This window comes from Quercus robur, chromosome 2 (assembly GCF_932294415.1).
Source record: "Quercus robur chromosome 2, dhQueRobu3.1, whole genome shotgun sequence".
NCBI classification, from domain to species: Eukaryota; Viridiplantae; Streptophyta; class Magnoliopsida; order Fagales; family Fagaceae; genus Quercus; species Quercus robur.
Window position 1 is genome coordinate 14607054 of NC_065535.1, and position 13617 is coordinate 14620670.

Genomic DNA, 13617 nt, shown 5'->3' on the forward strand with positions numbered 1-13617 from the left:
CAACTTATAATTCCGCTAAGAAAATTTGAAAAGCTTTACAAAGCAAGTATGATACCAAGGAGGCGGGTGCAAAGAAGTATGCTGCTAGTAGATTTTTCTGTTATCAAATGGTGGATGGAAAATTAGTGGTGGATCAAGCATAAGACTTTCAAATGATCGTGGCAGAATTGAGATCCGAAGGCATAAAGATTGGAGACAATTTGGTGGTAGTTGGCATAATTGATAAACTACTACAATCTTGGAGGGAGTTCCAAAAGATTTTGTTGCACAAACAAAAGGAGACATCCTTGGAGACTTTGATCACACGCATCCGTGTGGAGGAGGAGGCTAGAGGACAAGATGCACTCATGACACAAGAGAGCAATGGTAATTCCACCACAATGGTAAACCTTATTTCAGCCAATAATAATATGCCCAAAAATTATTTTCCTAGAAATGGTCAATTGAAGCCTAAAAAGAGAGCCTTTAAAAATAATAATAGGCCTCAAGGAAGGGGAAACCCAAATAAAAATTGCAATAAGAACCAAGGACCCCCCTTTACAAGATCAATTTAATAGATCCTGTTTTGTCTATGGCAAAAGTGGGCATATTGCTTGATTTTGCTAATTTCGGAAACGTGAATCTATCCCGCAAGCTAACATAACCGAAGAGCTTTTAGTAGCTATGATTACAGACATCAATATGGTGCAATACGTTGAAAGGTGGTGGACAGATTCTAGTGCTAATAGGCACATCTGCTATGACAAAAATTGATTCAAATTGTACACTCATTTTGAAGAAGAAAAAATTGTTATGCTTGGTGACTCTAGCAAAACCAAGGTTCTTGGGAGTGGTGAGGTTGAATTGCAATTCATTTCTGGACGCGTGCTAACATTGAAAGATGTTCTTTACACTCCGCCCATGAGGAAGAATTTGATGTCAAGTTTTTTGCTTAACAAGGCTGGCTTCAAGCAAATTATGGAATCTGATAATTATGTAATCACTAAAAATTGATTATTTGTGGGCAAGGGTTATGCTTGTGATGGAATGTTTAAATTGAATGTTGAGAATAATAAAGCATCTACCAATTCAGTTTATATGCTTTCTTCTATTAATTTTTGGCATGCTCGTTTGTGTCATATAAATAGTAGATATGTGGGAATCATGAGTAATTTAGGATTAATTCCAAGACTGTCAAAAGATTTTGAAAAATGTGAAACTTGTAGACAAGCTAAGATTACAAAAAAGCCTCATAAAAGTGTTGTAAGAAATACCGAATTGCTTGAGTTAATTCACTCTGATTTATGTGAATTTGAGGGAATTTTAACTCGTTGAGGAAATAGATATATTATCACTTTTATTGATGATTTCTAAAAATATACAATTATTTATTTGTTGAAAAATAAAAGTGATGCTTTTGAAAAATTTCAAGATTTTTTAAAAGAAATTGAAAATCAATTTGGTAGAAAAAAAAAAAAAAAAGAATAAGAAGTGATAGAGGCCGTGGGTATGAATCAAGTGCATTCAACTCATTTGTTCAGTCTTTATGAATTATCCATGAAACTACTGCACCATATTCACCTGCTTCTAATGGTGTGGCTGAAAGAAAAAAATAGAACTTTAATAGGGTGCTACATAAAAAGTCATACAGCACACCTTTTGAGATGTGGAAAGGACATAAGCCAAATTTGGGATATTTGAGAATATGGGGTTGTCTTACTTATGTAAGGCTTACTGACCCTAAAATGCCTAAATTAGGTATAAGAGCTACTACCTGTACTTTTCTTGGTTATGCGATTAATAGTGCAGCCTATAGATTTTTTGATCTTGAAAACAAAATAATTTTTGAATCTGGTGATGCAATTTTTCATGAAGAAAAATTTACTATTAAATTGAAAAATAGTGGGGGTGAAGAAAATATTTTGTCACAACCTTGTTCTTCTACTTCACATCTACAAAATCAAGAAAATTTTGAAATGGAACCTAGAAGAAGTAAAAGAGCTAGAGTTGAAAATGATTTTGGTCCTGATTATTATGTTTTTAACATTGAGGAAAATCCCCAAAATTTAAAAGAGGCTTTAACATCACCTGATGCTATATTTTGGAAAGAGGTTGTAAATGATGAGATGGAATCTCTTATTTCTAATAGAACTTGGAAATTAGTAGATCTTGTGGTTGTGGTCGTGGTCGTGGGTTGCTAGATTTTGTGGTGGGTTCGGGTGTGGATGAGTTTGCAGTTGGCTTATGTTGGCTTTTAATGGTTTGTGTAAGGACTCAATTTGTAACGATCCCAAAACCAGTCTTGGGTTCGTACGTTAAAAGGCTCAAACAATATAATTTGTAGAGCGTGGGTTTGAAAGGCTTGGCCTTGATCATCGAACGGTGGTTAGTCATGGTATTCGTGGTGGACACACAGGGACGAGCCATGGTTGTCCATGGATCTTGCCTATCCCGCCTTCTTTTTGGTGCCTAAGCCTTTACATTATATAACCCTTCACGGTTGATCCTGATCCTCCATCTGTTGATCAGGCAGGTACCTATTCGAATACCTGTCCCATCAGCCGCCTCCCCCTACTTTCTGTTAGTTGCAACAATCGAAACCACACTGTTCAGGAGTCTTTTCCCATTAATATGGCCAGGACGTTTGTGGGCACATTCAATGCGGAGGTGACGTCTTTTCCTTGAACCACTCCTACTCTGTTCTCCCATGTGAGTCCCATTTTACTCGCCTTTTCTTCTGGGGGCGCTTCGGAGGCTGCCTTGGACGACATGCCTCTCTTCCCTTTGAAGTCTCGAGATGCCGAGGACAAGGTCATCCTCGGCTGCACCTCTAGGCTGTTTGGTCCTTCACCACTCGTCCTCGGCAACTACTCTCCTCGGCATGGGCCCTGGGTCCTAATGGAAAGTGGGTCGGGTCATAAGTTCTCTGGCCCCACAATAGCCCCTTAAAATCCTGCTATCCGGATCCTCGACCGGATAGGAGGGTTTTGATGACATCAGGCCTCTGTCAAAGCTTGTCAATCCTTGTCACCTATCGGTTCCCGAAACTCTTCGTCTGCCCGAGACACGTTCCTGGAGCCTTTGGAAGGTGAAACGTGTCCTCATTAAATGCAGGCGGCTCCGTGCTTCCCACGTTCAACGGCGCGATGGTGATCTAACGGTGGAGATTTCCTTGCCTTTATGGGCGGGAAAATTCGTGCAGTTATTTTCGATGGGAGGTATAAATGATTTTTGAAACTGATTTGTCTCTTCACTTTTGCACTTAAGAGTTCTAACGCGTATACCCTGGGTTCATCCAAACTTTTATCCAAATTCAAGTCTATCTCTAGCACAAAAAGCCTGTCCGAGGCACCTTTCCTCTTTTCTGTAAGTTCTCTGTTATCACTAACTCGTGCTTTTTCTTTTCTGAGTTTATTTTTCTCTTGTTCCTTTCCTTCTCCCGTCATCCACTGAGTTTTCTTAGCAACTCTTAGAGATGGTTAAATTGAAATTGAAAAAATTGGTTGATACTGAAGAGGCGATGGAAAAGTTCATCGCCAATTATAGGATTCCCTCCAACGTGAGTTTGAGGCACTGTAAGATGGGGGAGTGGCATCTTCTGAGAAAGACGGGCGAGGTGGCAATTCTCATTCTCGCCTTTGTAGAGGGGGGTATGAGAATCCCCATGGGATCGGTAATGAAGAGTTACCTTAGGCATTTCGGATTAGCTCCCACCCAGTGCGCTGCCAATATGTTTAGGATTCTGGGTTGTGTGGATGCCTTGAACGAAAAAATGGGGCTAAGACTAACCCTTCATAACGTAAATTGGTGCTACAATCTCCAAAATTTGAATGGCAAATCTTACTACATGAAGACGAGAGACGATAGGGTTCGGCTAATCCAGTGCCTTCCCAACTCCAAGAAAGGGTTGAACAAGGACTTTCTTATCGTATCCAGGGAATGGCATGATGGCCTTCCATGCCCGATGGTGGAGGGAGAGCCAAGTGGGGTATAGAGAGTAGAAGGGTGCCAATCCTTTGCACCGTTTTAATATGATGCGGTTCGGTTACTAACCATGTACATGTTTTTTTTTTTTTTTTGCAGATCCAAACGCCTTTCACCGACACTTTCATTTGGTTAACCGAGTTGATTTGGAAATTGTTCTTCAAGCGGCAGTTTTTGTAAATGAAGCGGATGGTCAAGTCAGAGCCGCTCACAAAATCTTAGGGTACACTCCCCTTTAGAAGTCATTTGCCGACCCAAAGCACGTGATCAGCGCTAACCGTCCTTGGCTTCCAAAAATTACCATAGTCGAACAAGGGTTTTTGATCTCTGAAGGATCTCCTATCCCAGAGGGCATCCCATTGGTAGGCTCTTCGTCGTCTCATCACGCAGCAGAGGACGAAGGTAATTTGGGTCAATCCGAGGAGGGTTTTGGGGCATTTGACCAAGCCGACCTATCCGAGGATCCTTCTGGTGATCTAGGTGATCCAGACTTGTCCGAAGCTAAACTGTTGTCAGTGGGAACATCCTCCCGAGCCAAGATGGGTCTTAAGAGAAAGCCCCCAACCAGCCTGTTCGACCTCACTGAGGGCCAGCCGAGGAAGGGTGCACAGGGAAAACCGTAATCCAATGCTCCGTCTCCACTACCTCAGCCCCAGCTCGTCCAGACCAGGTCATCCTCTACTAAGTCACAGCCACAATCTCCCGGCCCCAAACTTCCTGCTCCTCTTTAATCAGCTCTGCCTCCTCGGCCGGAGCCCACTGACTCAAAGAGAAAGAGGAGTCCCAAGGGGAAGGAACCCATGGATGGGGGAAAATCCCAATCCTCTTAGGAGAGGGATGAATCCCCGCGAGTTAAAAACAGTTAAAGATTGGGCACCAATGCAAGGGTAAAGGGATCGAAACCCAATCCGCCAAAAGCAAGGGGAAGGGGATCGAAGCCCAATCCGCGCCGAGCGCTTGACTTCTCGCCCCAATGCTCCACGGGGAGCCATTGCTGGAAACCGCATCCATGAGGGACCCTGGAGACGGCGATGGCGGTTATGTGGCCGACGCATTAGGGAGAACCATGCTACTTCCTACTGATGTGGAAGAGTTAAAGAACATGAGGATGCATGATATTTTCCTTAGCGTGAAGAGGTACCTGGGTATGGTAAGACCCTTGAAACCTAAGGCTCTGTCAATTCTGGCTCCTAGATTTTCATTCATAATATACTTGTCTCAATTGGCAAGCTATCTAGGCCACCTATAGGATGAAGGATGAAGTGAAGGGGCAGAGTAAGGCCGCCAAGGATGAACACACCAAACGTATAGATGCTGCGCGGACCCTCAAAGTTTCCGAGGCTGACCTCACAAAGGCTAGGGAGGACTTAAAGGAGGCTACCCGAGAGAGGGATACTGCCTTGGCAGGGTTAACTGGTGCCCAAACACAGGCCGAGGAACAAACAAAGCACTTACTCGACGCCGAGGAGCAATTGCAGATAGCTAAGGAGCAAATCAGTGATTTGAAGAAGAAACTGATCATGGCAGAGAATGATAAGGGCGTGGCGGAGTTTGCCCGGGATGAAGCCGTGAGGGCCAAGCAGGAAGCTGAATTTGCCAGAAACGAGGCCGAAGCTGCTAGGGACAAGGCCGAGGAGGAGGGTTACGAGACGGGCATGGCTGAAACCCAGGCCTCCCTTAAAGCTCAAATTCCTGGAGTATGCAGACTATACTGCTCCCAGGTTTGGGAAGAAGCCTTAAAACGAGCTGGGGTGGATGCTTCGTCTGATTTGTGGAAGGCGGAAAGCATATTTTATCCTCTAGCCATCCATGAGACCGCCTCCGCCAGCTCCGAGGCTATGAGCGATCAACACGAGGCAGAGGTTATTCAGTCAGAAGATGCAAAGATCATCGTCTCTCCTAACGAGTCAATGGAAGGAGGAGAGCCTCATGATGCGATGGAAGCACCTGGAGGTATGAATCCTGAGATGCCCAAAGAGGGTGCCGAGCCTACGGTCAGCGCTCAGATCCCTGATGCTGAGGAGCCAGCCATCCTTGTTCAGCCCCTACAGGCAATTCCCCTTACTGAGGTCCCCAAGAGCATCGAAACCGACTTTGCTCAGCCTTCCCAAGAAGGGGATGCCTCCCAGGGCCCCGAGGCTAGTCCTGCTCTGCCTTCCAAGGACGTGGGCAAAACGACATTGAAGAAGTAGCAGCCCTGACCAACCTTCGTATTTGTTTCCAGTTTAATTATTTAACTAGTTTCCTTTTTGTTTTGAAAACCTTATAGTTTGATTGCAGTGGAACTTATTAACGACATATATGAAATTCTTTTCTTCCTTTAAATTACATGTTAGTTGCCCTTACTAATGCTTACTATTGTTGCGGATCTCCTGATTTTTGAACTAGTTATTTTAACATGTATGAATGGTTGTGCATATGATATATTTAGGATCATATCCCGGAATTCTAACTTACCCGCGCCCATAGGACGTTGAATTTGTGTCTGAACACACTTCTTGGGAGATATAGGCATCATCCAAGACGTCATGCATATTGTTAGGCCGAGCCTGGTATCTAGGTTTCCTTTAAGTAGTTGGTTTCCCCATAGGTTTGAGTTCGAGGACCATGCAATACCTTGGTTCTGCCCAAAACTTAGATATTTTCATTAAGTGGTTGGTTTCCCCATAGGTTTGAGTTCGAGGACCATACAATACCTTGGTTCTGTCCAAAACTTAGATTTCTTCATTAAATGGTTGGTTTCCCCATAGGTTTGAGTCCGAGGACCATGCAATACCTTGGTTCTGTCCAAAACTTAGATATTTTCATTAAGTAGTTGGTTTCCCCATAGGTTTGAATCCGAGGACCATACAATACCTTGGTTCTGTCCAAAACTTAGATTTCTTCATTAAGTAGTTGGTTTCCCCATAGGTTTGAGTCCGAAGACCATACAATACCTTGGTTCTGTCCAAAACTTAGATATTTTCATTAAGTGGTTGGTTTCCTCATAGGTTTGAGTCCGAGGACCATGCAATACCTTAGTTCAGTCCAAAACTTAGATATTTTCATTAAGTAGTTGGTTTCCCCATAGGTTTGAGTCCGAGGACCATACAATACCTTGATTCTATCCAAAACTTAGATTTCTTCATTAAGTAGTTAGTTTCCCCATAGGTGTGAGTCCGAGGACCATACAATACCTTGGTTCTGTCCAAAACTTAGATTTATTCACTAAGTGGTTGGTTTCCCCATAGGTTTGAATCCGAGGACCATGCAATACCTTAGTTCTGTCCAAAACTTAGATATTTTCATTAAGTGGTTGGTTTCCCCATAGGTTTGAGTCCGAGGACCATGCAATACCTTAGTTCTGTCCAAAACTTAGATATTTTCACTAAGTAGTTGGTTTCCCCATAGGTTTGAGTCCGAGGACCATACAATACCTTGGTTCTGTCCAAAACTTAGATTTCTTCATTAAGTAGTTGGTTTCCTCATAGGTTTGAGTCCGAGGACCATACAATATCTTGGTTCTATCCAAAACTTAGATTTCTTCACTAAGTGGTTGGTTTCCCCATAGGTTTGAATCCGAGGACCATGCAATACCTTGGTTCTGTCCAAAACTTAGATATTTTCATTAACTAGTTAGTTTCCCCATAGGTTTGAATCTGAGGACCATGCAATACCTTGGTTCTATCCAAAACTTAGATATTTTCATTAAGTAGTTGGTTTCCCCATAGGTTTGAGTCCGAGGACCATACAATACCTTGGTTCTGTCCAAAACTTAGATATTTTCATTAAGTGGTTGGTTTCCCCATAGGTTTGAGTCCGAGGACCATGCAATACCTTGGTTCTGCCCAAAACTTAGATATTTTCATTAAGTAGTTGGTTTCCCCATAGGTTTGAGTCCGAGGACCATACAATACCTTGGTTCTGTCCAAAACTTAGATTTCTTCATTAAGTGGTTGGTTTTCCCATAGGTTTGAATCCGAGGACCATGCAATACCTTGGTTCTGTCCAAAACTTAGATATTTTCATTAAGTAGTTGGTTTCCCCATAGGTTTGAGTCCGAGGATCATACAATACCTTGGTTCTATCCAAAACTTAGATTTCTTCATTAAGTGGTTGGTTTCCCCATAGGTTTGAATCCGAGGACCATGCAATACCTTGGTTCTGTCCAAAACTTAGATATTTTCATTAAGTAGTTGGTTTCCCCATATGTTTGAATCCGAGGACCATACAATACCTTGGTTCTGTCCAAAACTTAGATTTCTTCATCAAGTAGTTGGTTTCCCCATAGGTTTGAGTCTAAGGACCATACAATACCTTGGTTCTGTCCAAAACTTAGATATTTTCATTAAGTGGTTGGTTTTCCCATAGGTTTGAGTCCGAGGACCATGCAATACCTTAGTTCAGTCCAAAACTTAGATATTTTCATTAAGTAGTTGGTTTCCCCATAGGTTTGAGTCCGAGGACCATACAATACTTTGATTCTATCCAAAACTTAGATTTCTTCATTAAGTAGTTAGTTTCCCCATAGGTTTGAGTCTGAGGACCATACAATACCTTGGTTCTGTCCAAAACTTAGATTTATTCACTAAGTGGTTGGTTTCTCCATAGGTTTGAATCCGAGGACCACGCAATACCTTAGTTCTGTCCAAAACTTAGATATTTTCATTAAGTGGTTGGTTTCCCCATAGGTTTGAGTCCGAGGACCATGCAATACCTTAGTTCTGTCCAAAACTTAGATATTTTCACTAAGTAGTTGGTTTCCCCATAGGTTTGAGTCCGAGGACCATACAATACCTTGGTTCTGTCCAAAACTTAGATTTCTTCATTAAGTAGTTGGTTTCCCCATTGGTTTGAGTTCGAGGACCATACAATATCTTGGTTCTGTCCAAAACTTAGATTTCTTCACTAAGTGGTTGGTTTCCCCAAAGATTTGAATCCGAGGACCATGCAATACATTGGTTCTGTCCAAAACTTAGATATTTTCATTAAGTAGTTATTTTTCCCATAGGTTTGAATCCGAGGACCATGCAATACCTTGGTTCTATCCAAAACTTAGATATTTTCATTAAGTAGTTGGTTTCCCCATAGGTTTGAGTCCGAGGACCATACAATACCTTAGTTCTGTCCAAAACTTAGATATTTTAATTAAGTGGTTGGTTTCCCCATAGGTTTGAGTCCGAGGACCATGCAATACCTTGGTTCTGCCCAAAACTTAGATATTTTCATTAAGTAGTTGGTTTCCCCATAGGTTTGAGTCCGAGAACCATACAATACCTTGGTTCTGTCCAAAACTTAGATTTCTTCATTAAGTGGTTGGTTTTCCCATAGGTTTGAATCCGAGGACCATGCAATACCTTGGTTCTGTCCAAAACTTAGATATTTTCATTAAGTTTGGGGGAACCAGCCCCTCGTCCCAGGTGTGGGACGTTGATTTGACGTTGGAAGCCCCAAGAACTGCCCGTGCCACTGGTACTTCAAAGCGCAGCCCCTAGTGGAACTTTACGTTAGGGCACAACAACGGACCATTGGTAGTGGTGAAGGGACTTTCTCGATCCACCGCTTGTGCCAACGCACAAGCCTCCCCACAAACGGCGCCAATTATAAGGACTCAATTTGTAACGATCCCAAAACCAGTCTTAGGTTCGTACGTTAAAAGGCCCGAACAATATAATTTGTAGAGCATGAGTTTGAAAGGCCTGGCCTTGATCACCGAACGGTGGTTAGTCATGGTATTCATGATGGACACACAGGGACGAGCCATGGTTGTCCATGGATCTTGCCCATCCCACCTTCTTTTTGGAGCCTAAGCCTTTACATTATATAGCCCTTCATGGTTGATCCTGATCCTCCATCTGTTGATCAGGCAGGTACCTATTCGAGTATCTGTCCCATCAGCTGCATCCCCCTACTTTCTGTTAGTTGCAACAACCGAAGCCACACTGTTCAGGAGTCTTTTCCCATCAATATGGCCAGGACGTTTGTGGGCGCATTCAATGCGGAGGGACGTCTTTTCCTTGAACCACTCCCACTCTGTTCCCCCATGTGAGTCCCATTCTACTCGCCTTTTCTTCTGGGGGCGCTTCGGAGGTTGCCTTGGACGACATGCCTCTCTTCCCTTTGAAGTCTCGGGATGCCGAGGACAGGGTCATCCTCGGCTGCACCTCTAGGCTGTTTGGTCCTTCACCACTCGTCCTTGGCAACTACTCTCCTCGGCACGGGCCCTAGGTCCTAATGGAAAGTGGGTCGGGTCATAAGTTCTTTGGCCCCACAGTTTAGATTGGTGATTAGTGGCGGTGTGCCAATTGGTGAAGAACATAGGTTTTGTGGGTTTGTGGTGGTGGATCGTGGCCGGTGGCAGATCGATGGTGGGTTTTGCCATGGATTGGTTGTGAGTTGTGGGCTGGGTTGGGTTGACACAACAGTGAGTGGTGGTGATGGTGGTGGTGTCGTGAGGGGCTGTGGGTTGCAAAAAGGGAAGAGAGGGAGAAGACAGAGATAAAGATGAATAGTGAGAAAAAAATAATAAATAGGTGTTTATGGTATATATTATTTTATTATGATGTTTATATTATTTTATTGTATTAAAAGCTAAAATAGATCTACTGCTGCAACATGTGAGTAGGTAAAAAAGATAAAATAACTTTTTATGATGCCAAGTAGCTAAAATTGTAGCTCCACTACTTTGGATGCTCATGGAGGTAGGTTTTGGTGGCAGTTTGAAACTAATGTGTTTATAGATATGGGCTCCATTGAAGGGAAGGCAACAATTGAATGGGGGTGATGACAATTTAGCCGTGTATGGTTGTATAGGCTGTTTAGCGTTTTGCTTTTATGGTTGTGTTGGTTATTTGCTCATGTTCTATTGCAATTTTGATATGGGTTAAGTTTGTATTGCACATAATATTTTGAATTCCATTCAAAGGACCGATTCAGTTAGTTATTAGAACAAAATCTTTCAATGCCAATTTAAATTGATGTACCGTTTTATATATATATATATATATATATATATATATATATATATAAAATGAGTTCAAGTTACACCTTTTTTACACCGTAAATTTTTTTAAAATCTAACGATTGAAAAACATCATTAAATGTTATTCATTTTCCCCTCATTACCTAATTAATACTGTAATTTTTTTTTTCACTCTTTCCTTATTAATTTCTTTCCATACTTTTTTTTTTCCTTTTTCTTTCCACCTGTAGAGCACAATATCCTTTTTTTTCTTTCTAGCCGTTAAAGAGCACTATATGGTTTTGGTGTGGGCAGAAACTTCAATATGAGTTATTTATTTTTTTATTTTTTTATACAGGATAGAAATTCTACTATAACCTAATTTAAGTGTATATGTGTGTGAAATTCTCTTTTGGAGACTTGAATCCCGACTCTTACTCCCCACACCCTACAAAGTACTTATACTTGTAGAGTGACCACCGCGTATCGGGGTGCACGGTGGTGTATGAGTTTTGAATTTGAGATGTTTTGTTACTTTTGTACGAGACTTTGCTTTATTTCTCTGGCTAACAAGCAACACATGCATAGTCTTTATGTGCTAGGATGAGTTTTAGTCTTTAGATACACTATATTATTTAAAAAATCATACTAACCTTTTTGCTGTGCGCCTGTGCCCACAACAAAACTATGAGATGGGTTATAATAACCTAAAAGAAATAAATACAAGAAGCCCACTGATATATATATATATATATATATATATTTAAAAAAAAGGAAAGAGGGAAGTGCTAGAGGTTTAGCAGGAAAAAAAAATGATAAAACATGGACACGACTTCGATTCCGCTGTTAAAAGCAATGAAAGAAAAGTTCAATGTTTTTTCATTCTCAATATTTACTCAGAAAATTGCTTAGAAGAAGAAGAATGGCTGGATTTGGAGGGTGGAGAGACTCATTTAATGCTTCATCACTTATTTTTAGAAAGATGATGAGATGGCTAATAGTGTGTTTTTAACAGTTGGATTTAATAAAAATCAATAGTTTAAAAAATGTGTAACTCTTACAAAGTTACATCAGGTGTAATTTAAACTCTTTTTTTTTTTCTCTCTCTCTATATATAAAACTTGATCATAAATTTGTAATTAATTAAGCTATCTCATTTAACAACATAAGTTCATAAAAGGGTTTTTTTTTTTTTTTTTTTTTTTTTTTTTTTTTTTTTTTAAGATTCCATTAAAATTTTAAATTTCGTACATAAAGCACAAGTGTACAACTCAAAATTTCTCCAGAATGACTCAATGACCAAAATTTAGTTGAAATGGCTAGAATTCAACTGAAATTATGAAAGTAGTCTAATTTAGTGGCCTCAATTTTTAATTTTTCAAAATAGCCCTTGACCAAGTACAGCTAGTGTGTTTTATGCCAAAGTAATTTTTATATTTTCAAAAAACCCAGTTTCAATATATATCTTATAACAACAATATCTCTCTATAGTTTATGAAAAATAGGGATTAATGTGAGTTTCAATTAACTCAACTAGTAACATTTTTTATCATCAAATAAAGGATATGATTTCAAATATTACACATTAAAATTGAAGCATTAACGTGTTTTATTTAATTGTCTTTTTTCACATAGTCTATGAGCAGGCTAGCAGCGATTAAGCTATGGTTTTTGTTGTCCCAAAAAATGACAAGATGGAAACTGTTTTAAAAAGGGAAAACACTTAGGGTATGTTTGGTAACTGTTTTTTTCCCTTATTTTCTGTTTCCAAAAATAATTTTCTATTTTTGAGACTAAAATACTTGTTTGGCAACTTAAAATGGACAGAAAACAAAAACTGTTCTCAAAACTCAATTTGTGAAGGAAATTGAAAACATGTAAAATGCTGTTTTCAGTTTTTAATTTTCAAAAATCAATAAAAACGTGTATTTAAATTTTTTTTTTTAGAGATAATTATAACATGCTGCTAACCCCGCAGCTCGAACCCTTTCCCCCCTAGATCCCCAAGCACTTTGTGCATGGGGAGGTACCAATTCAATTACAAGGCCTTTGGCAAATGCGCATTTAATTTAATGAATCTATCTCATTTAATGAGTTAGTATTAGATTTCAAATTCTAGTAACAACATATTTAAATATTTTCTATTTTTTTTCTTCAAAAAACTATATTTTTAATTTCAACTAACCAAACATGTTTTTTATTTTAAAAATAAAAGAAAATTGTTTTTTCTTTATATTCCTAAAAACAAGTTTTTGAAAATTGAAAACAAAAATTGTTACCAAACATAACCTTATTTGTTGGCCCTCATTGATTCTCTCTCTCTCTCTAAATTACAAATCCACATTGGTCTTTGTAATCTTCCACATCAATCTATGAATAATTATATAAAATCCATCCACAACTATCATAACCATGTAAATTTACACAGACACTATTTATTTTGTATTTAGTTTTTTTATTTTTTATTTTATGTATCATGAATATGAAGAAAGAGAGTAAAATTGGTGTGTATGAATAAAAATAAACAATTAAAAAATCAAGAAATGTTTTTTGGTATTTAATGAAATAGAGTTTAAAATAAATAATATGATGTGAGTTTGAAACATGGTTATGTAAAATTTTTTTTTAAAAAAACTTCTTAAAATAAATAGAAAAATTTGCATGAACTATTATGAATGCTTCTTAGGTTTTTACTTGCGTTGGTGCTTAGGTTT

At 39.6% G+C, this 13617-nt stretch overlaps 1 protein-coding gene across 1 annotated transcript; it reads left to right on the top strand.

The window, feature by feature from the left end:
* The first annotated feature begins 4972 nt into the window (after positions 1 to 4972).
* Positions 4973 to 6155, top strand: LOC126695263 (uncharacterized). The gene is made up of 2 exons (XM_050391943.1): positions 4973 to 5113; positions 5202 to 6155. Exons 1-2 carry the CDS (start codon positions 4973 to 4975, stop codon positions 6153 to 6155), a joined length of 1095 nt encoding a protein of 364 aa, XP_050247900.1.
* The last annotated feature ends 7462 nt before the right edge of the window (positions 6156 to 13617 follow it).

Excerpts from the sequence above, each read along its gene's own strand:
- LOC126695263 (XM_050391943.1), top strand. The coding sequence starts at position 4,973 with ATGAGGGACCCTGGAGACGGCGATGGCGGTTATGTGGCCGACGCATTA. Across the intron at positions 5,114-5,201 it reads TGAAGAGGTACCTGGGTATG|GCCACCTATAGGATGAAGGA; the intron begins GTAAGACCCTTG and ends CAAGCTATCTAG.